At 40.5% G+C, this 23,637-nt stretch overlaps 3 protein-coding genes across 9 annotated transcripts in view; 2 read left to right on the plus strand and 1 right to left on the minus strand.

Annotated features, from left to right (window-relative positions):
• Window positions 1–1,523: 1,523 nt before the first annotated feature.
• Window positions 1,524–5,995, minus strand: LOC130929411 (taste receptor type 1 member 1). Its single transcript, XM_057856518.1, has 6 exons — window positions 5,808–5,995; window positions 5,433–5,739; window positions 4,586–5,347; window positions 4,275–4,496; window positions 3,990–4,110; window positions 1,524–2,449 (listed from the first exon to the last, which is right to left on the minus strand). The coding sequence occupies exons 1-6, from the start codon at window positions 5,993–5,995 to the stop codon at window positions 1,524–1,526; spliced, it is 2,526 nt and encodes an 841-aa protein (XP_057712501.1).
• Window positions 5,996–7,058: 1,063 nt separating this feature from the next.
• rprd1b (regulation of nuclear pre-mRNA domain containing 1B) lies at window positions 7,059–19,719 on the plus strand. Of its 5 annotated transcripts, none has more exons than XM_057861018.1 (8): window positions 7,059–7,202; window positions 7,547–7,768; window positions 8,636–8,765; window positions 8,976–9,109; window positions 9,300–9,424; window positions 13,457–13,583; window positions 13,836–14,011; window positions 18,349–19,718. In XM_057861018.1, the coding sequence occupies exons 2-8, from the start codon at window positions 7,618–7,620 to the stop codon at window positions 18,496–18,498; spliced, it is 993 nt and encodes a 330-aa protein (XP_057717001.1). In that variant the 5' UTR covers window positions 7,059–7,202; window positions 7,547–7,617; the 3' UTR covers window positions 18,499–19,718. The 5 variants fall into 5 exon arrangements, with proteins under 5 accessions (XP_057717001.1, XP_057716990.1, XP_057717028.1 ...); XM_057861007.1 differs by having other exon boundaries at window positions 7,077–7,215; XM_057861045.1 differs by having other exon boundaries at window positions 7,092–7,202; window positions 7,568–7,768; window positions 18,349–19,719.
• Window positions 19,720–22,949: 3,230 nt separating this feature from the next.
• cdk11b (cyclin dependent kinase 11B) overlaps window positions 22,950–23,637 on the plus strand; it is a 37,855-nt gene continuing 37,167 nt past the window's right edge. For all 3 annotated transcript variants that reach the window (XM_057860948.1, XM_057860963.1, XM_057860956.1), the window contains exon 1: window positions 22,950–23,050. The gene's annotated coding sequence lies outside the window, so the exon portion shown is untranslated. The remainder of the gene's footprint in view (window positions 23,051–23,637) is intronic.

A 23,637-nucleotide genomic window follows, 5' to 3' on the forward strand; every position in this document is an offset into this window, starting at 1 on the left:
TGGTTTGGAATGCATTTAGTTTCTTCAACCAGTTGAAAAAATACAGTATTTGTAAATTTTTTTTACCCTTTATAGGGCACTCACCTACCTAATTGGCTGTCATTGTCTGGGCTAGAGGTCCAATCCATTTTGACTGGGAGAGAGGTTGGTAGCGAATGATCGCTGTTAGCCCTCTCAGTCAAAATGGATTGGACGTCTAATGGTGTCAGTGGCATTGAAAGATGAGCATTCACAGCCAGTCCTCCCAGTTTTAATGAATTGATATATAAAAATTATAATATTAATTAACATCTGCTCTCTACATATGTGGACATGACATTTTGAGTCATGTTGGCTGTAGGCCAAACAAATATTGTGGCCTACATGAACCAAAATGTGATTTCCACGTATTTGGACGTCAGATCTTCACGGGGTTATGTTATGTTTTATTTTTTAATTACTGAAATTGTCTCTTGTTTTATAAAGGGTCAACAAGAAATATAGTGGACTCTGAGACTGAGGTATCCAGAGGTCATCACATTGAGACACACAGTTTGCATGGTCAATTTGGCAAGTTTTTATACCGTATGCGCCTCCTGACATAACCCACAAACGGAAATCAAACCGGACCACCAGAAATGGCAACGAGGCACTCAGACCACTGGGCTAACACCCAGGCAAGAAAAATGGTATGCTATAATATTATGACAACATACAATAACATCATAAAAAAGCAAACGTAATCAAATGTGCTTTGCAACCTGGCAACAGTATAATATGGATGTACAGATAGAAATGGAGATGGTCAGTGATAGTAGTTATTCTTCACAGAGGATAAAGAATGTATGACTATTGCTATTAGCGACGTGACAGATGCTATTTTAGTATTTAGAGAAATGATAACTTTGAGGATTAAATATTATTTCTTTACAAAAACAGCAAAAAATTCTATAATTCAAGTTGAGGTTAAACATGAGGAAGATTATGGTGTTAGTTCTATCTACCTTTGGTGTCTTCAAATTGGTAAGACATTGCATTGTAGCCATATTATTGTTTGTTTTTGCTGTTGAGATGCCGCCGTGCAGAGCACTGTTCGTGTGCAATTTATTTTAATGTTGTGAAAAGGGGGTGTTAAACTGAGGCTTATTGGACCTTTTAGTTTTCGTTTAGTTGTGTTCGTGTGTCATTGCGCCGTCTACCTACACTGATTTGCGTTATGATACACAGGCACTTTTATTTCCAGTACAAAAACTCCAACACACACTGTAGGTGAAATAGAACGCCGTCATTGTGGTAGCCTAGTAGTAGTTCATAAACTATCTGGCATGCGTGTGTACTGCAGTTGTCCAAGTCTTGTGTGGAGAAAACTCACGAGCTCGAGAAATTTGGACAGAAACGGCTGTTTTTGGATGGGAAACACTGAAAAAGATCCTCAGCACCCTTTGTTGTAAGTGACTTTCAGCGCACCTGCTAGGGGTTGCAGTTTTTGAAATTCAGTGTGTCCAATGGAGACTAAATGCCAGAGAATACAATTTATCACTCACTCACTGTTTGCTCATGGTGTACATCTGAATGCAGTTTTGGAAATGAGCAGTAGTGTTCATTTGCGGCCTCAGTAACATGATGTACATTTTGGGCAGGAAGTAGCCGGCCAGGACGGCCAGAACGCTCGAGAGAATAGCAAAGACATGCGCAGCCATTGTGAAGGAGTCTCTACTGACCAAATAGAGGGTGAAAAAGCTGATCCAGGAGACCAGGTAAACCATGAGACTGAAGGTGACACACTTGGCCTCGTTGTAGTTGGCAGGTAGGTCTTTCCCTACGTAGCTAAACGAGAAGCAGACCAGGCTGAGGAGCGACAAGTACGCCAGCTCTACGCCCGCGCCGTACGAGAGAGTGCTGCTGCACTCCAGGACAATGCCGTCCTCGTAGAAATCCAAATCTTGAGACGGCTCAGGTGGGTCAAGGCCCACGCAGGTTACGGAAACGAGAAAAGAAATGGTGGACAAGATGAAAATGGTCACCTCAGGTCCCTTTTTCTTGGCCCACTTGTCATAGGCTGGTGGGAGCTTGGAGGCCAGCTTAAAAATGCAGACCACTTGCATGGAGCGCACACTGATGCAGGCCAGACACACGCTGAAACTGAATATAAACAGAGGCCGCTTGAGGATGCAGGACAGGTGGGATGGGTGGCCGAAATGGCACAGAGAGCTGCAGGCGGCGGTGGTCAGGGCCGCCAGCATTAGCAGGCAAGTGCGGCCCCCGGCCGACTTGGCCACCGGTGTGCGGAGATGCGTCAGGAGGACGGCGGCAAAGCCCGAGGTCAGCAGCAGGCAGCAGGCCAGGAAAAAAAGCAGCGCCAGAGAGAGCGGGGCATCCCAGGCCAGAAGCAGGACTCTCCGGTCGCGACACTGCTCACTGCTCACAGGAGCCCACATTTCTTGTGGACACGCCCGGCATTCAGTCGATTCTAGCAAAGATGTACAGAGTCAGCTTTTGGAAATATTCCTATTGTCCACATAACCCGAATTCCTTGTACTCTTAGGTCAGGGGTGTCTATGGCTATAGCCTGTGGGCCAACTGCGGCCTGCTGCAAATAATTGAGCAAATTATGCAAATATATTAAACTCAACATTCTGTTGAATTTTTCAGTTTTAACACTAGATAGAGTTAACCTAGGGTGACCATATTTTGATTTGTAAAAAAGAGGACACTCAGCCCGGCCTCAAGATACATGAATTTTACTCGAAGTTCACTCAAAGATGCCTATATCACTTATATTTAAAGTGTGCCCCCTCACTATATATATATATATATATATATATATATATATATATATATACACACACACATATATATTCATATATATATACATATATATATATTTTAAGTCATTATTTTTTTTCAAACTGCATTTTTCCATTTTTTCCATATATATATATATATATATATATATATATATATATATATATATATATATATATATATATATATATATATATATATATATATATATATGATGCAGACCCATAGAAATGTAGTATATATATATATACATATATATATATTTTAAGTCATTATTTTTTTTCAAACTGCATTTTTCCATTTTTTCCATATATATATATATATATATATATATATATATATATATATATATATATATATATATATATATATATATATATATATATATATATATATATATATATATATATGATGCAGACCCATAGAAATGTAGTCCAGTCAATACAATACACATACACACAGTAGGCTATGTGCCAACTAAACATTTTTATAAATTACTATCACGACAATTGTGCTTGACAAATTGTTAAGTGGGGAAATGACAAAGTTATAACACCGCAAAGGCGTGGACATAAAATGGTCAAAATACCTCGAGTGTATATAAAATTATTTCTACCCCCAAGGGTTAAATGAAACAATTTTACAATTATCATTCCCCCATCTACTGTATAAGCGACATGGTGCCATCTTTCCATTTTGAAAATGCATTGTGACTGAAGCATTGTTTTGGGGTGTGTGTCCTTCATCATTGTATAAGTATTTAGCGGTATCTAGTGGTCGATTTAAAAATTACAGTACTAGTAAGTGTTCAGAAGCAGTGGTGTCAAACTAATTTCATAAAGGGCCAAAAAATAATTTCATAAAAAGCCAAGAGGGTCCCAGATTTCGTTCCAACCAATGAATAGGTCATCTTTTCACCTTTTCTGATGTCCATCAAGTGTAATCACATCATTGTGATCAGATGCTGCATGAAATTCATTGGTTAATCTGTTTGCACAGTCTTGGTTGAAATAAAATCCAGGACCCTCTTGGCCCTTTGTGGAATTGGTTTGACACCACTGTTCTAACGTATCTTTTGACCTGTGTCAAGACAATTATTCAAGATCAAAATAACAATAGAACTATTCAGGACTGAATTGTTATCTGTGTCTCAGCCAAATCAGATAACTCATAGTGTACGCAAAAAAGGATGAAAAGAGGTGTACCACTTTGATAGAGAAAAGTGCCAGCAGGACAGGCCTGACAGTCGAAGCAGCAAGCATGTTGTCCTCTCATCAACCTCCTGTGGCCTCTTGGGCAGGGAGGAGAACAGATGGACAGGGGCACCTGGACACCAGAAAAAGCAAGCCGATAAATTGTTTTAACCCTCCTGCCATGGTGTGCTTCAGATCAACATTTTCAAGTTTAACTCATCTTGCTGTCAATGGCAGCAAATGACTTGTGACAGCAAGTGCCTGTGATTTTTCTGAAGCTTTAATTCCAACTCTTACAGATCTGGATGTGTTTCCCATGCTCTGCCACTCGATAGCCTCTTCATCTAGTTTAAGCCAAAGTGGATCCGGACTAAAGGAGCCCACCACTCGGAGGGACCAATCCGTGCCTTTCCAAATCCAAGTCACTATGTCGTATCCAGTTGGAGGGTCTCCGTTCACATCAAAGTACATAGAGGTGTTTCCCAGAGAGAATCTGGTTTGCTTGAGCACGGTCAGGAGCTGAGCGCAACAAGAGACCAGAATTAGGATGAGAGAATAATTCTCAAAACACAGCCCTTCAACTTATTGAAAGAATTCAAAGAAATGACCTGCCAAGGATTCATCCTCCTTTTCTGGCACTGTCCAGAGTCACAATGAAGAGCTCGATGCAGAGAGTGTGCCACAGCATACACTGCCTTGTACACATTGAAGGAGGAGGTAATGTCATACTTCTCCAATGTGAAGTTGTTTTTGGCCAAACTGTACACGTCGGTGCTATGCAGGCAAACACTGCTGCTGACCCCTGAACTCGACTGGGCATGGGAGTGATGCAGTGAAGCCTCTGTGACTTTCTTTTCAAACTCCACGAAGCCTCTTATGGCTGCGTTTTTCACGGACACCCCGATCACGGTGCCGACAGTATGGATCCCAGGGATCTCGGATATGAGCGTGGCCGATGACCAGTCTTCTGTGCCTATCCAGACCTTATCTGTCATGTTGCTTTTGACGACAAACGGGAAGAAGCCGCTGAGTTTCGACTTACTGGAGAAGAGTACAATGGTGTTGACCTTAGCCCTGAGTATGCCTTCCACCATGCTCCACATCAAGTCGGCCGTCTCGCCACTGTAGGCCGGGATAATTCCTTGGTAGGCCACACAGATGCCGTGTTGTGGGGCCAGGCGAGAAAGGCTCTGCATGCCATCCAAGCCGTAGTCGTTGTCGCTGCCCAACAGAGCTATCCAGGTCCAGTTGAAATGGACCAGCAGCTGGATTATAGCTTGCACCTGATTCTTGTCGCTGGGAATTGTGCGGAAAAATGATGGGTAGAGGACCTTGTTGCTCAACTTTTTGTTTGATGCTTCATAGGAGATCTGCAGAAAAATAGGAGGCATTCTATACATACACTATATTACTTACAAAAGTTTAGCTGAATTGGCCTTTGAACACAACTCCAACCTGTGGCATGAGGAAGGCCCCAAGTAGAGCGGCAGGAGTAAATGTTTTGCTGCTGCTGTCTGGCCCAATCACAGCTATTGTCGTGTTGGTAAGGAGGGGTTCAATGTTTGCAGAAGGACCACGGTACTGATCAGCCAGTATGTCCAGTGTGGCCAGCACGCTGGCCGGAACTGAGCAAATGTCATACAGCTGGTAGCCCAGTAAGACTTCTGGCAGCAGATGATGTGCCCCAGTCTTGTTGTTGATTTCATCCACAGCGAATCGCATGGCTTGCATCATGTGGAAACCGTGCTTGTTATGTCGGCCTCTACAAAAAATGCATTATAGAAATGTACAGTTCAATAAATGTTGTCATTTGCAATCCAGTGAACTCACTCTTTACATGGACGCAAAGCGGGAAAACCACCACTTTGGCCATTTGTGTAGTGAAGAGGAAAGAGTCCAGCAATGGAGAAGTCCCCATGCAGATGTAGTCCTTCTCCCTCGGAGATAGAGTCAAGCTTTCCATCAGCCACCTGCAGCACCAGGAAACCTAGAAAGACACAAAGAGCTTTCACCCACATGTCAGGACACGTCAGATGCAAACAAAACTGATGTGGAAGCATCACTTCACTCAACAATGACAAGGTATTATATCAAGGGAAATTTCCTAAGTATGGATTTTAAGGCTGTCAGGTGAAGCCGATCACTTTTGCATATTTCTTGGGATGTGTGCATTTCCATGTCAAATTTGTTTGTCTGCCGCATGATTCCCATGTTGCATAAATGGCGTAACTAGTGGAAAAAGTTATTGCTCATACCAGTTATGTTGTGTTTTTGAAAGTAGACGAACTCAACCTAATTTTGTGTTTAGTGAGAAATGATATTTTACTTGATTTACTTGTCAAATAGACCATATTTTTCAAAGTACCCATTATGAAAATGACTGTTTATACATGCGTCATTTACATAGTCTCTGATACTTGAAGCTTGTTGTTTCAGATATGCCTGTTGAATTGACAAATATTTTGACTCACACCTGCGTCCAAGCCACAATTATTATGCTTTGACCGAAATACTGTGTACTTTGTTAACCACTGTGTCAAGGATGCAAACGGACATGCAAATGTTTGTAATGAGAACTTTTGATGGAAATCGTTTGCAAGGAGCAAGCAGGTTTCAGAAATACAAGTACTAGCACATCATATGACTTTAGTTGTAAAGATATGAAAACACAAATTTCTTTAAAAATGTTTTTTTTTTTTTAAATCAGGATTTAATATGCATATGAAAAATGATGTGTTCTCTCAAGTTTTTAAAAAGGATTATAACAGAGTTTACTGTGGAACAGAAACAGTGATTCATACATATTAAATAATAATACAATAAAACATTACTAGTAAACATTTAAAAATGTTATTACTGTATTTTGAAGCAGAATTGTGCACAGTGAAATGCAGAGCCCGGATTAGAATCCCAACCTCAGAACTGTGAGGCGCAAGTGCAAACCACTTGTCACAGCTATGCTAAAAAAAAGATACATTAATTATTTCAATTAAAAAGAAACATTAAAAAATAACTAAGTTGACAGTTCAAAAAAGGAGCACGAGTGAATTAAAAAAAAAAGAGGCGTTGGGTGGCCGATGACGTCAGTACAGCGCGACGCACATGTTGAGGTGAAAGTGCGAGCTGCCATTTTTTCATCAATTAGTTCAGCAAAAAGATAACGAGCTACGTGAGGCTCCACCGTGACGTTTATCGTTTTGTTAACCGGGTTTTCGTGCCGAACAGGTATTCTCCTCAGGTATTACCGTGGTTCTGGCATTTACGTTCGGGCTAAAGCGTAGGCTAGCTTTTTGTATGCGGAAGGTTAGTTAGCTGTGGCTGGCTAAGCGTTAGCTGTGTCTGTAAACAAACGCTTAAGCTATTGAGCAAACTGCTCCTTGTAAGCCCACTGAAAAACTGCAGAGTTTGTTTATCCTACTGCATTACCCCAGGTTAATATAACGTTATTACGGTGTTTTGTTTGAGTTGATAGGTGCACTTTTCCTCTTCTTTATTTTTAGCATCTTGCGTGTACCTGCGTGAAGTGCAACTTTTGAGTTTTGATGACAGTGCGGGTTTCCCCCAACTAGCTCGGAGCTCTTTCGGTTTAGAGCGGGGTCGTGGTGAGTCTGCTCCCAAGGAGGCGCAACAGCACGCGGACATGTCATCGTTCTCCGAGGCGGCCCTGGAAAAGAAGCTGTCGGAGCTGAGCAGCTCTCAGCAGAGCGTCCAGACGCTGTCCTTGTGGATCATCCATCACCGAAAACATTCGGGCCTCATCGTCAAAGTGTGGCACAGAGAACTCAAGAAAGGTGATGCTCGGTTGCACTCTTTTTGAAGATTGTGTCAACTCCTTAATTTAGCCATTGTTGTGATAGCACACACAATACTAGTACTAGAAGCACTTCTCAGCAGTATACCACTGTATAGGCCAACGATCATCATCAAATATGTGAGAATACTATTACATAAACAAAGACACTCTTTTTATTAGTGGCTGTAAGACAGGGCTGTCAAACTCATCTTTGTCACTAGTCACATGTGGTTATTGTTTCCTTCAGTGGGCCATTACTTGCCAACTGTGGCTGCCGCAATAAACCGACTAAACAACGATTATCAAATGAATTGGCAACTACTGTATTTTGACAATTTTGTGGAGGACTGTAACAATATACAAAAATGCACACACGATTCTTGAGCCATGATTCAATAGACAAAACTTTAAATACGAACATTATTTAAAGTTTTGATACTAACATTTAACTTATCGTAATAAATGATCTGAACATTGAACACTAACAAGAAGCAAAATGAATGACTAAATAGAGATACAGCAATTCTCACTTCTCCCAAAAATAATGCTTTTGTGGGGGACGAAAAAAAAGAGTGATCCCTTTTGCCGAAAGTGAATTAAAAAACAAACAAACAAACACATTTCAGGTATTTTTACATTAAACCCGTTTGCCTGATTAGAACCAATGACGATGTTGGGGTCGGACATCCAATCGTGTGGCTCTTTTCATCCTTCTACTATGAATTCAATTACTCGTTTGTCACTAGTAGACGTCACTACATTTGAAATGGAGTGTTCATTAACTGCCAACCTCTCTGGTTCAAATGGAATGGACATCTGCCACCACCAAGAGCAGTCAATTTAAGTGTAATTTGTTGTACTGCAGCTAAAACCAGCAGGAAGCTGACGTTCCTCTATCTGGCCAATGATGTCATCCAAAACAGCAAGAAGAAAGGACCCGAATTCACCAAAGACTTTGAGTCGGTCCTCATTGATGCCTGCTCTCACGTCGCCAGGTATGTAGCGATAGTTTTCAGTTTGATATTTTAAACTAGAAAATGCCATTTGTGGAGAAAGGATATGGAGGATATGCTCTTTATGTAGATTTTAGGCCACTTCCTTGTTAACTCATTCGTTGTCATTGTCGGTGCTAGACCTCCAATCCACTTGGACTGTGGGGGGAGAAAAACCTACCTACATGTCATTCCACTGATGTTTTCTTGTAGTGAAGTGGACGAGAGCTGCAAAAAGCACATGGAGAGACTCCTGAACATCTGGAAGGAGCGCAACCTTTACAGAAGCGACTTTATTCAGCAGCTCACTCTAGCCATCGAAGACTCCAACAGCCCACAGCCTACAGGTTGTCAAATAATGATAACTGAACATTTTATGAAGGCGGCACACCAAATTGTGACTAAAACACACTTACACATTTGGCCATGTTGACGGTTAAATGGTTCGCCTATTTGACTTTTGCCCAGCTCTTTAGTGATCCATTCTAAATCAGGGTTTGTGTATTGAAATTTTAAACAATGGTGTGGTCTTGACAGTCGAAGAAAAGAAACCGGTGAAACGAACCTATCAGAAGATCCAGCAAGAGGAAGAGGATGAAGAGGATGACGACTACAGAAGCATCACATCTCCTCGCAACACGGACGCCTCTGCTAATCAGCTGGTAACATTTTTCCCCTCTCTCGCCCTCCTTCAACATTTTTGCATTGGTCAAACTCTTCAGGAGCTCTACAAGACAGAATTTGCAGCAAGTAATCCTTTCATACAGGATTTATGCTGCTGCTTTTTTCCCCTTTATCCTCAATGTTTTTATTACATTCAAATAGGACAGGGGTCTCAAACTTGTGGGCTTGGGCCAATTGCGACCTACGAGATAATGTTTTGCAGCCCCCATTTTACATCTATTCTAATCTACTAATTGTAGTATTCGTTTTGCCCGCATGTTTTTTGTATGGGCAACAAAAAGTATACTTTATATAAGTAATTTTAAATAAAATTTATTAATTGAAGAATCCATTTTGGGGGGGAAAAAATCAAATTTTCAAATAGTAATTAATAAATAGAAACTAACAAAAAACACATGAAAAACCTTTTAGTAATTAAAAATAGAAATAAGATAAATTTAAAAAATGAAAATTAAGAAATAAAACATCATAAATTGAGCAAAAAGCGGTAAAAAGACAAATTCAAATTGGTGTGGCCCTTGCTTATTTTGGTCTGGGAATTTATTTTTTGTTTTATTTTATAACTCTTATAACTCGTGACCTCACATAGCTTAAGTCTTTCTGTCATTGACGGCAATAGATGTTCATCGCCTCCAGCCCCTTCCAGTTGAAATGGATTGGCTTTCCAATGCCATCAATAGGTGTTGTCAGTATCAATTTCCCTCTTTTACTCACATACTCGGTGTCCTGAACTGGTAGTGAGTGAGTTAAGATAGTGATCCCTCGTTTTTCGCGGTTATTGGGGACTGCCCCCCAACGATAATTGAAAATCCGCGAAGTAGAGGCGGAGCTTATTTACATATTTTTTAAAAAATGGGGGGGGGGGGGGTTGTTTGTGTTCAATGTTTTTACCATATTTTTCGGACTGTAAGTCGCAGTTTTTTTTCATAGTTTGGCTGGGGTGCAACTTATACTGTGGAGTGACTTTTGTGTGAAATTATTAACACATTATTATATCATTTCACATGTTATTTTGGTGTTTTGGAGTGACACTGATGGTTTGGTAAACGTGTTAGCGTGGAGTGACACTGATGGTTTGGTAAACGTGTTAGCGTGTTCTTTACGCTATAGTTATCTGAATAACTCTTAATAGCTATGTTACGTTAACATACCGGCCACGTTCGCAATTCGTTGTTCATGCATCATGTAATATTGGCGTACTGTACACTTATTCAGCCTATTGTTCTCTATTCTATTTTATTTTAAATTGCCTTTCAAGATGACATAGCTGTTCTATGTGCTGGATTTTATCAAATAAATTTCCCCCAAAAATGCGACTTACACTCCTGTGCGATTTATACGTTGTTGTTTTTTTTTTTCCTCTTCACAGCGCAATTGTGGGCTGGTGCGATTTATACTCGTGTGTGACTTATAGTCCGAAAAATACGGTATTCAGATTTAGCATTGAAAAGAGATACATATTAGACGTTTTTTCACTTTTTTTTTCCAAAAATTATAATTAAATAAAAAAAAAAATTATGTATATTTAATAAATAGTTTCTAAGCACTTCAAATGTAATAATTATGATATGTTTTAAACATGTTACTGTCCCACCAAATTATTTTTAAACACGAATAACGTCGAAAAATGCTTGTCTTTGTTTAATGCTTCATTGAGTGAGTCCACTCAAATCCTCTCACGGTGCGCACTTATACACAATGAGTTGCCACAGCAAGTGTTTAGCAAGCTAAACGATGATTGACACATGCGGCGCCTCGACGTTTTGGCTTCCAAGCTTCTCTGGCAAGATCATACCTTAACGCCGGTCAATCGTAGTTAACTTTAACAAGCAACTTAAATGCACTGCCTGACCAAGAAGGGCGGCAGGAGGGAGAGTGAGAGACTATGTGATCGGATCGGGACAGCTGTATAAAATACTGTATTTATTTTTCAATTGAAAAAAATCTGCGATGGACTGAGGGCGCAAAGTAGCGAGGGATCACTGTAATGTTAACTTGAATTAGGACGGAACGATAATCTAAAACACGGATGTTGGGACTTTTTGGGGGGTTGCGATGGATTGCGATAGTAAGTCTAGAAGAATTTTCACTAGAAGATGTGAATATCTATATTTGGGAAGGCTTTGGTTGATTAACCATAACCACGTTGTATTAATATACAGTGGGGCAGATAAGTATTTAGTCAACCACTAATTGTGCAAGTTCTCCCACTTGAAATATTAGGGAGGCCTGTAATTGTCAACATGGGCAAACCTCAACCATGAGAGACAGAATGTGGAAAAAAAAACAGAAAATCACATTGTTTGATTTTTTTAAAGAATTTATTTGCAAATCATGGTGGAAAATAAGTATTTGGTCAATACCAAAGTTCATCTCATTACTTTGGTATGTACCCTTTGTTGGGAATAACTGAGTCCAAATGTTTTCTGCAACTCTTCACAAGCTTTTCACACACTGTTGCAGGTATTTTGGCCCATTCCTCCATGCAGAGCTCCTCTAGAGCAGTGATGTTTTGGGGCTGTCGTTGGGCAACACGGACTTTCAACTCCCTCAACAGATTTTTTATGGGTTGAGATCTGGAGACTGGCTAGGCCACTCCAGGACCTTAAAATGCTTCTTACGAAGCCACTCCTTTGTTGCTCTGGCTGTGTGTTTTGGATCATTGTCATCCTGAAAGACCCAGCAACGTCTCATCTTCAATGCCCTTGCTGATGGAAGGAGATTTTCACTAAAAATCTCTCGATACATGGCCCCATTCATTCTTTCCTTTACACAGATCAGTCGTCCTGGTCCCGTTGCAGAAAACCAGCCCCAAAGCATGATATTTCCACCCCCATGCTTCACAGTGGGTATGGTGTAATTCAGTATTCTTTTCCTTCCAAACACGAGAACCTGTGTTTCTACCAAAAAGTTCTATTTTGGTTTCATCTGACCATAACACATTCTCCCAGTCCTCTTCTGGGTCATCCAAATGCTCTCTAGCGAACTGCAGACGGGCCTGGACGTGTACTTTCTTCAGCAGGGGGACACGTCTGGCAGTGCAGGATTTGAGTCCCTGGCGGCGCATTGTGTTACTGATAGTAGCCTTTGTTGCTGTGGTCCCAGCTCTCTGTAGGTAATTCACTAGGTCCCCCCGTGTGGTTCTGGGATTTTTGCTCACCGTTTTTGTTATCATTTTGACGCCACGGAGTGAGGAGGGAGTTGAAAGTCCGTGTTGCCCAGAAAAATGCCCCAAAACATCACTGCTCCAGAGGAGCGCTGCATGGAGGAATGGGCCAAAATACCAGCAACAGTGTGTGAAAAGCTTGTGAAGAGTTACAGAAAACGTTTGGCCTCGGTTATTGCCAAAAAAGGGTACATAACAAAGTATTGAGATGAACTTTTGGTATAGACCAAATACTTATTTTCCACCATGATTTGCAAATAAATTCTTTAAAAATGAAACAATGTGATTTTCTGTTTTTTTTTTCCACATTCTGTCTCTCATGGTTGAGGTTTACCCATGTTGACAATTACAGGCCTCTCTAATATTTTCAAGTGGGGGAACTTGCACAACTAGTGGTTCACTAAATACCTATTTGCCCCACTGTAATACCATTTAATCCAGGCTAAGGGGTTCATCTGTGATTGATGAAGATTGCTGTATATAAAAGGGTACCAGGGGGCCATGTTTCTGCACTGTATTTTACACTTCAGCAGCAGCAAAAATGTGAAACATATTTTAAACAAAAAAATAAAAGAGCAGGTGCTCCACACAGCCTAGTACACATTAAGACCCACTCTTACAGTTTTCACATACTTTAATCACACAGATGTGTGTTAAAAAAACTAAACAAAAAACAATCGCACACCCTGCGATGGGACTGTTGGGCATGCGCACATCGCGATGGTGATGTTCAAACGGTGTATCGTGCAAGCCTAACTTCAATAGTTGTCCACTGTAGTGACCACTGTCCCTGGAAGGATTAATGGCAAAAATTTATTTTAATGTTATTGTAACCAACACTCAGACAGAGGAGCTGGTGAAAGCACTGCAAGACTTGGAAAACGCCGCTTCCGGAGATGCAGCTGTACGACAGAAAATCGCCTCGTTGCCGCAGGAGGTCCAAGACGTCTCACTACTGGAAAAAATAACTGGTTAGTTGACCTTTTTCTTTCACTATTACTTGATTAAAATCACACTCCGAGGCTGTAATTTTGCCTTTCATTATAAGCATCAGATTAACAATTGAAAAATCAAAGCAATGAAATAAGGAATGCTAACAGATCACTTTTTGTTGCTCTATTCAGCTCAATTTTATATTACCGCCATTCGTGAATATAATGACAAGTGGAATTATTCACTGAATGAATTGCACGTCATCCCATATTGTGTCTTTCCTCCTGTAGACAAGGAGGCAGCAGACAATCTGTCCAAGACGGTGGACGAAGCATGTCTGCTGCTGGCAGAGTACAATGGCCGCCTAGCGGCAGAACTGGAAGACCGCAGGCAGCTGGCTCGCATGTTGACTGACTACATTGGCAGCCAGAAGGAGGCGCTGGTGGAACGAGAGAAGAAGCTAGAGGCAAGTAGAACGTCAAGTCTTTCCCGATCTTTATTGGGCTAAGTGCAGTGCTTAATTTTTAAATCATAAAGTGCCGGAAGCAAAGTATATAGAATGGCCCAGGGATGACTAGTCCTGGAATCCCTAAATTTTGGGCTAAAATTCAATATGCAAATGTCCGCTTGCCATGCTGAAGGACCTACAAACTTCAATTTCAGATGATATCCCTGATATCCACCAGTGTAGGCGTAGGAGTGGGAACCTCTTTGTACCTCACGATACGATACAATTTGCGATACAAAGCTCACGATAACGATGATCTGACGATACGGCGATACGATGATTATTGATACATTGGTATGGAAATTATTCTAGGATAGTCTACAAACAACTAATAAACAGGAAAAAAAAGCTGCTGCTGTGAATTGGAATGAGTTTATCACTAGTAGACGTCCAATCTATTTGAACTGGGAGGGTGGCAGCGAATGAACATTCGTTCATTCGCTGCCATCCCTCCCACTTCAAACGGATTGAACGTCTATGGCCGTCAGTGGCAGCCAATGCCAGGCAATGAGGTAATTTTGGGCCATTTAAGATCATTTACCTGTTGATTTTCAGTTACTTCCTGTAGATTTTGGGGTATTTTATGGCTCACTTCCTGTTTATTTTGAGTTACAGAACATGAAGTGACCTGGGAATCACCCAAATGAATAGGCAGTGACTCAAACGCAACAGAATATGACCTGTAAATGCCCTAAAATGAACGGTGAGGGACCTGTAAATGCCCCGAAAATCAGACCGAATGACTGTGAATGCTCTGGTTTTGAATGAACGAACGTTCCCAGTCTAAATGGATTAGGCGTCAAGCACCGTCAATGGCAGCCTTTAGAGTTAACTGAGACACTGTTATGGTGGAAGATTTTGGTAGCAACCTTTTTTTTTTTTTTTTTTTTTTTTTTTTTAAACATTGACACCTTTTTAAAATGATATCTTGATTCCTTGATTCTTGGCGGGAGCATATCGATAACCTTTTGGGATACAAAGTATCATGATATATCACCATTTTGATATTTTGTCACACCCCTAGTGTAGAGACTGAAATGAGCTTGTTGATTTTTTATTTTTATTTTTATTTTTTTTTAAATGGTACAACAACTCATACAGACAACAACACTGTACATAAGGGCGTAGTACTGATGATAGTTTTTCAATTGCTACGCTTGCAGTTGTGTAGAGTCGAGGCGTACATGTAAGATATTTAGCATTCAGTGTTTATTAGGTGCCCGAGATCCAGTGGGAATGGATAAAAAGCTCATACCTTCACATCAGACTAATGATTTGCGCCACGTGATGGTGATTTTGCCTCTGGTTTGAACCTGTATGGTTGAAATTCTCCGGAATCATGTTCTTCGAGACTTACTTCCTCCTCTGGCCCACTTTCAAATTTGTATTTCGACTCATCGCACGAGTCTCGACTACTGTTTTCAATTGTCTCATATGCCCCCTGCCGGAATCCTTCTCGTTTGATAAGTCATCGGTGTTTACCCTGAGGCAAACCGCGACAAAAATTATTTTTTAATGCACAATTTCAATAGTTATAGATCTATTTTGATTTGGAATACATTTTGACAAGATTCAATCATTTAATTAGTGGGGAAAACAATGGTGGCGGTAGGCCTGTCGCAATAACAAATTTTAGTGTGCGATAATTTATCTCATAAATTATTGCGATATGCGATATTATTTCGCCCCCCCCACCCCCATTTTTTAAAAACCAATTTACAATAGCACAGTGAGAATACAGTATATATTAAGATCAAGTACACCCATTTAAACGCGATAAGAAATCACAACTAAAACAATAGACCATGCCTCTTAAGTAAAAGACAACAATATTAATACCGCACAGAAACACAGAATAAATAAAATGTGTTTTTCAAGAAAAAAAAAAAAAATAGAATTGCAGTTAATAACTTAAGCATTTAGGCAAATGAAAACTTTTCCCCTCATAGCTTCTGCAATGGTGTTCCATAGGGATGCAACGATACAGTTAAGTCACTGTTCTAGGGCTGCAGCTATCGAATATTTTAGTAATCGAGTAATCGACTGAAAATTCTATCGATTAATCGAGTAATCGGATAAAACAAATATATTTTTAGGTGAAGAGCAATTATACATATACATGAGAAAACAAGACATTTCATCTAATCTTGAACCATTTTCAGTCAATCAATGTCTTTATTTTCGTTGTATATTGTTGAAAACAGCCAACAATTGCATCTCAGGTGTAACTAGAATAAAAAAAAAAAAAGACTAATTCACTGCTTTCACTCAAAAAACTTTTAGATCTTATTAATATATATATATATATCTTACCTAAAAATGCCGTTACGCTTGATAACACACATCACTTAAAAGTTAGGATTTTTTCCCCACGTGTTTCAATTGAATTTCTCATTGTGTCAAGCCATTTTTAAGTTCTAGTTAAGTTTTAAGTTAGTCTAAACTGTAAGTCCTGATAGGATTTTGAGTTTTTGCAGTGTTCAAAATAAATGTATGATACAGGCTGTATTGGAGCACATTAGGGACCAGTGCTACTTGGTGTTTTATCCAGCAATGACTACTGAGCTAAAATTGATAGTTAGCATGATTACGTTTTTATTTTACACCCTCATCACTCCACAATGCTATGTTATGTTAAAGCCTGTATGTAAGACACGTTAGCCACGCATCGACAGTGGTCATAAATAATTGAAACCTAGCCCTCCGCAGGGCTAACGTTCCGTGAGCTAGTAGCGACAGTAACGTTAATCTTATTTATTAGCGCTTAGCGCTCTTTATTAGCGCTCTTTATTAGCGCTCTTTATTAGCGCTTAGCGCTGTACTGCTTTAAGATGGCGGCTGTTTACAAACGCTGCCCAGACGCGGCCGAGTCTGTCAATGCTCATCTAGTTCAACATACATGTGATCTCAATGAGACGCGCCAGACGCTGCCTGTTACCAATGTAGCATTGTGCGGGCTAGTATTTAGCAACGTCGGCGTCGTTTGTGGCGGCTGTCGGCTGCGGTAAGTTTTTTTTTTTTTCCCTTCTTCCTCTCCGCACGTGACAGCGCGTTGTCCCGCATTAAAAGTAGTCCTAGCAAAACGTGATGCTTAGAGCTGTCAAAATAAACGATTACTCGAGGTGAATAAAATTACTCGGATCAGTTTTTAAACTCGAGTTACTCGAGTTGCTCGAGTACTCGTTTCAGCTCTACACTGTTCGGTACGATTTTCGATACGGGGGACACGATTTTCGATCTTATTCAATACATTTAATGCTCTGGGGGGGGGAACTGTTTTTTTTTTTTTTTCTGTTTTTTGTGTTTTTTTGCAAAAGGGCAAAAATTAAATTGCCATCATATAAACATGCATTGTAGTGCAAAATATCCATTTGCTTACTTCTTACTGATCTGAAAAAAATTTGTATAAAAGTGCTGAGAACAATCTTTACTGTTTATAAAGTGAGGCGGGGCACACTGTTGATTGCTACAGCTCTCTTAGCAGCTAGGTTTACTACATGAGCAAGACATCCTATTTGTGGTCCGAATCCATCTGTATCATGTACTGAATTAACAATATTTGCAGCATTATCTATAGTCACTGGTATTGATTGATTTGGCCTTCTTAACTTCCATTCAGTCATTGCGGTTTATAATTCATCGATGGGGGTTTATAATTCATCGATGTAGTATATGGACTACGAGTCCCATAATCACTCTGGGCTCACGTAGCCAATGGCATGGGACGTTGCACATCTAGTTTGCTATTTCATGATATCTAGTGTGTGCGCGCATTAAACAAGCTAGCAAACACCACAGAAGTCACATCTGCTCATTACTGCACAACATCAGCATATGACAATCGACTGTCATAAACAGGACGAGTTTGAAGCACAGCGCTCTTAATTTTGCCACTCAAATATCCGGTGTTGTGCCGAAAAATAGCCACCCCGCGTGAAATGTCACCCCTGACGGGAGCGCCCACACGTCAACAACACCGGCACGCCTGAGATGGTCCGCAGTCAATCCGGAGCACTGGCGCGGCCGGTATACGTTAAACAATAGGATATAATGGGAACGACTGACTCCGGCGCTATTTTTTGCCGGACCTGGAACAAAGATGCATTTTGCGCAGTTGGTAACAAGGAATCCGAGCTTTTAACAGCACGTCTGCCGCATGCACGTGCACGTGAGGCAATAAATCGCAGCGGAAAAATTACCGCCTTCATTTTTATTTATCGTGCGATAAATGGAATTATTGCATATTGCGATAGGCTTAGGTGGCGGTGAAATTTAAATGCTGCGGTTATGTGCAGGAATACAAGCAGAAGTTGGCCCGGGTGACCCAGGTGAGGAAGGAGCTCAAGTCGCACATCCAGAGTCTGCCTGACCTCTCCCTTCTTCCCAACGTAACCGGCGGTCTGGCCCCGCTCCCTTCAGCCGGTGACCTCTTCTCCACTGACTGAATGGTGGAACTCAGACTAGCAACCCCCTTGTGCCCTCCCACACCCGCCTATCAAAATACACCTTCAGCATAACAATCGCAGGCCGTGCTGCCGCCTGTGGTCCGATGAGGTCAACAAGTACCAGCGGGGAACACGGGGTCGAGGTGGGGACAATAATGTTAGGTTTGGCAAAATGGCAGAAATTTGCAGAGAGAACAGAGACTCTCAGCCTGGATTTTTCTCGCTTAGTTTCTACGCCAGCAGCTTGGAATTAGTTCTTTACCATTTGTTTTTAATTATTATTTTGTATTTGTAATAACGTCAATTCAAAATGAATGAGGCAGAGCTTGGTAGACCAGGGTTACGGTTGTCAAGTGGCGTAGGTGGTGCTGTTTCTGTTACCTGAAATCCGCATGCTGAATTGGCCCTATTAAAGTTTGTGGCTACCCTGTGATAACAAGCTACAATTAATGAGTTGTATTTTTGGTTTCTTTGAAATGATTCAAAAGGGAGGGACAGAATTGTTGTGGCGATGTGAATTGCAAGTAGGCATTTTTCAAATTTTCTCATCTCTTTGCTAGGCGAAGGAGTCTTTACTGTGTTAAACCATTGGGTCATTTCGATGGGAAGAAATGTGAAGCTACTTTGACACCTCCTCCCGAAAGACAAGAAATATCAATAGCTTCTATCAAGTTAGTTTAGAATTGTTTCTAAAAAGTCAGAAATAATGCAATCCTCACTACATATTGCTCCAGTCGTGATGAAACAACTAGGTTTGTTACGCCGCTATTTAGGGTCAGTGCGAGTGAAGTTGATGGTTTTGTTTTGTGCAGCTCACTTTTAATTTTGACTTGTCAGCAAACTAAAAAAAGGTTTTGGATGTCAGAATGCCAGGAGTGTGCAGCTTTCACAATGTTTGCTAAACCAAAGGGTGTCTGTGTGTTTTTAAAAATTCTTTGATGGGCTTCACAAGCACATTCTTGACATTTGTAGTCAACTAAAAAGAACTTGTGTGAAAAGGTATATATGTCCATGCAGCCACTGGAAGCCAAGAAGGACTGAAGAAACAACATTGTTTAGTTTCATCGGCTCTTGCCCTCACACTGTGCAGTCTGAATTTTTCTCTGCATTAACCGCATTGTACAGACCGGAGTCCTACCAGTAGGGTAGTTTTATTTCTGTAATGAAAGTGATTCAATGGATGCCAATAAACTGCAACCATTTGAACAGAATACATGTCTTCAAAAGGTTGAAAACCAGGTAGAAATGAACACCTGTATATGCATATACCATCGCCCTTTAAGCAAATGGTGCCAAAAAAATATTCCCCACACCATTACACCACCACCACCAGCCTGAACCGTTGATACAAGGCAGGATGGATCCATACTTTCATATTGTTGACGCCAAATTCTGACCCTACCATCCGAATGTCGCAGCAGAAATCGAGACTCATCAGACCAGGCAACGTTTTTCCAATCTTCTATTGTCCAATTTCGATGAGCTTGTGCAATTTGTATCTTCAGTTTCCTGTTCTAAGCGATAGTTATGAGGTAGATATCTGTGGCTTATTTATTGACACTTTTTTTCATTGTGACGTAATTTTTAAAAAAAATATACGAGAATTTTTTAAAGGTTTTTATTTTTTTATTTATTTTTTACTAAATATTAGACATCAATGATTCTAAGCTAAAAATGACAGACATTTCGTATAATTACCTTATTATGGCTGGGTTGAAACAAAAGCGGTTGCGTGATGTCTGTAAACGGCGGTCTCCAGGGTAAAACGGACAAATTAAAAATAGTTCGGGGGCTTATTGCGCCATGAATCTGCTATGACAGCATATACAGTGTATCACAAAAGTGAGTACACCCCTCGCATTTCTGCAGATATTTAAGTATATCTTTTCATGGGACAACACACTGTCTGTGTGCAGCTTATATAATAGAGTTAATTTTTTTTCTACTCAAAATAACTAAAAATATAGCCATTAATATCTAAACCTCTGGCAACAAAAGTGAGTACACCCATTAGAAACTACGTACATCCCTAAATGTCCAAATTGAGTACTGCTTGTTATTTTCCCTTCAAAATGTCATGTGACTCGTTACAGGAGTGCTGTCAGCATTGCTGCAGAGATTGAAGAGGTGTGGGGGGGGGTCATTCCCACCACCATGCTTGACTGTAGGCATGACACACTTATCTTTGTACTCCTCATCTGGTCGCCGCCACCCATGCTTGAGACCATCGGAACCAAACAAATTAATCTTCGTCTCATCAAACCATAGGTTATGGTTCCAGTAACCCGTGTGCTTTGTTGACATGTATTCAGCAAACTGTTTGCGGGCTTTCTTGTGTACAGTCTTCAGAATAGGCTTCCTCCTGGGGTGACAGCCATGCACACCAATTTGATGTAGAGTACAGCGTATGGTCTGAGCACTAACAGGCTGACCCCCCCACCTCTCCAATCTTTGCAGCAATGCTGACAGCACTCCTGTAACGAGTCACATGAAACTTTGAAGGGAAAATGACAAGCAGTACTCAATTTGGACATATAGGGATGTACGTAGTTTCCATGCGGTGTACTCACTTTTGTTGCCAGGGGTATAGCTATTAATGGCTATATTTTGAGTTATTTTGAGTGGGAAATGAATGAACTCTATTATATAAGTTGCACACAGACTACTTTTCATTGTGTCAAAGTGTCATTTTGTCAGTGTTCTCCCATGAAAAGATATACTTAAATATCTGCAGAAATGCAAGGGGTGTACTCACTTTTGTGAAACACTGTAGACTATTGTTCTATCAAACACAACAGTTCTTTTGCCTTATAATACAGCAGTTTATTTTAAAGAGGGGTGCAAGAGCAAAAACTGCTTTTTCAGCCTTGTCTGTCTTTTCCGCTGTGTACTGTATATATATATATATATTTTTTTTCCTTTCAAACAAATCTGAAGTGATACAGAAAAACTGAGATCAGTTTTGGATTTCGCACCCAAAAATGAATACATAATACTGTCGGACCTAGCGCAACAAAAATTGTCTTCCCCAGTATAATGAACGATAATAATGAAGAGGGATCTGTGTGTGTAACTTAACGTTGTTTGTGTTTGGTCCCTATCCAGACTGCCCCTGAAGAATTATTCAATTATAATAATTGAATAATTCTTGTGGGCGTAGATTTGCATAGGGATGGTCGGGACATAACACAACCAACTTTTCAGGATGCTCAAATTGTCCCCACCATCTTTCAAGCAACCTTGTATGCATCATACACCGAGTTCAGTGAAATAAGTCATTTAGATTGTCTTCTCATATCTTGTAAGGATAGAATTGACTCTACCATTATGAAGTGAATTATTTTCATTATGTCCAAACTTACATTTACTCCTTTGCAGTTGCTGAATGCGCCAGTCCATTTTTTTCCACCCTCAAACGCACATTTGATTGGCTGATGACTAGACCCAACCCCGACACACACGCACGCACACATGCACACACACACACAGAGCACCGAAGGAAATATATGTCGACAACATGCCGCCCCCTTCGAAGAGAAGGGATTTTATTTTATTTTTTCGACTAGCAGCAGCCACTGTAAGTAATTTAAAAATACACTGAAATACGCCGATGTTGTGGAGGTGGGAAACACACCACTAATTTTGCTGCTGAAAGTCCGGCCTGCATCAGAGTTAGCATAACATTAAAATGTGTGAACTTGCTCACCTGCAAAACTCCAGTAGGAAGCTGCTTCGAGAGAAGTGTCCTTCTGTTTGCGTTTTCTATTGTTAACATTAATTAAACTGTGAAAAATGTAGTGAACTCTCCTGGAAATTATAGAATCAGAAAAAACTTGAGCAAGAATCTGCTTAGAGAGAGACAGGTGGTGCATAACCTCATCTGTTTCCTAAACAACATACACACATCATAATCGTAATTAACTGTACATTTTTGGATGCCTCGAGCTACCCATACTATCGTTGCGATCGACTGGTAGAACGTGATCGACGTAAGGAGCACCCCTGATTCAGCATATCAATTAATTTGGTTCATACTTGTGAGAAATGTAGCCCTAACTCCTGTTCACCCAATCTGTTTGGTCTTATTTATGTCCCATCCCGAGCAAAAAGTGTACTTGCAGGTTATGCTGTGATATCATCTCTACCAATGTTGAGACCAACCCTACGCCCTTGCTATTATTTATTACTAATTCATAATAACAAGTGCCCATTGCCCTGCTTTCTGCCAATACCAGCACTCACGCAAACCTCAAGAGAATTAGCGGTGAAGATGATGAATGAATAATAATAATCTTTATTAACTAGAACTTATTACAAACGAAAATGGGTTTATGAAAAGAAAAATCAGGACGGAAGATAAAGGAACGGAAACTCGAAATAAATCTGAGATTAAAAGCAAACGAGAACCTGTATAATAAAAAGGTCTATTTGATGAACCAGAAGATGGCGCCCTCACCACCATACTGGGCCGTCGGCATTTTTTCGTTCCCTAAAACGAAGAAGCAGCACTTTGTACTTCCGGTGTGCCAGAGGACTGCCTAGCATATTCCAGGTTTGTTATTCATATCTTACCCCATGAGTTTTTAAACTAGTATCGAGCCTAGCGTGTAAATACGAGGGATATGACCTCACAGTTTTTTATTAGGACAATTCCACTAATCGATATGCTAGCACTCATCGTCCGACAGGAAATAAAGTCCGTGTGATTTGAAGCAAATGTCGCTCGTGTCAATGATTAGCTCGCTGATGTTAGCGAACGTGTTAGCAGTAAACCAAGTTGTTTTTTCCGCACGATTACGAACTGAAATCCTCGAAACGCTGTCGTTTTGGTGTTTGTAATTTAGTTTTCTGGAAACCATGTTTAGCGTATGACGTCAAATGTGTGACTTAGAGGCAATGTTCCCTCTAATTTTTTTATGTGTCTGAGCAAACACACAAGCTCCCTGAGCACACTGCGGCCCACGGTGAGCAACATCAGATGTGTACCATATATTTTGGACTATAAGTCACACCGGAGAATAAGTCGCACCAGCCAAAAAATGCATAATGAAAAGCTAAAAACATACATGTCGCAGTTTTGGGGGAAATTTGGTAGAATCCATCACCAAGAACATGTCATTTCTAAAGGCAATTTAAAAT

Source organism: Corythoichthys intestinalis, chromosome 2 (assembly GCF_030265065.1).
Source record: "Corythoichthys intestinalis isolate RoL2023-P3 chromosome 2, ASM3026506v1, whole genome shotgun sequence".
In the NCBI taxonomy this organism is placed as follows: Eukaryota; Metazoa; Chordata; class Actinopteri; order Syngnathiformes; family Syngnathidae; genus Corythoichthys; species Corythoichthys intestinalis.

Coding starts and splice junctions, on each gene's coding strand:
- rprd1b (XM_057861018.1), top strand. CDS start 7,618: ATGTCATCGTTCTCCGAGGCGGCCCTGGAAAAGAAGCTGTCGGAGCTG. Junction 7,769..8,635: donor GCACAGAGAACTCAAGAAAG/GTGATGCTCGGT, acceptor GTTGTACTGCAG/CTAAAACCAGCAGGAAGCTG. Junction 13,584..13,835: donor ACTACTGGAAAAAATAACTG/GTTAGTTGACCT, acceptor TTCCTCCTGTAG/ACAAGGAGGCAGCAGACAAT.
- LOC130929411 (XM_057856518.1), bottom strand. CDS start 5,995: ATGTGGGTGAAAGCTCTTTGTGTCTTTCTAGGTTTCCTGGTGCTGCAG. Junction 5,740..5,807: donor GCTTTGCGTCCATGTAAAGA/GTGAGTTCACTG, acceptor CATTTTTTGTAG/AGGCCGACATAACAAGCACG. Junction 5,348..5,432: donor GGGCCTTCCTCATGCCACAG/GTTGGAGTTGTG, acceptor ATTTTTCTGCAG/ATCTCCTATGAAGCATCAAA.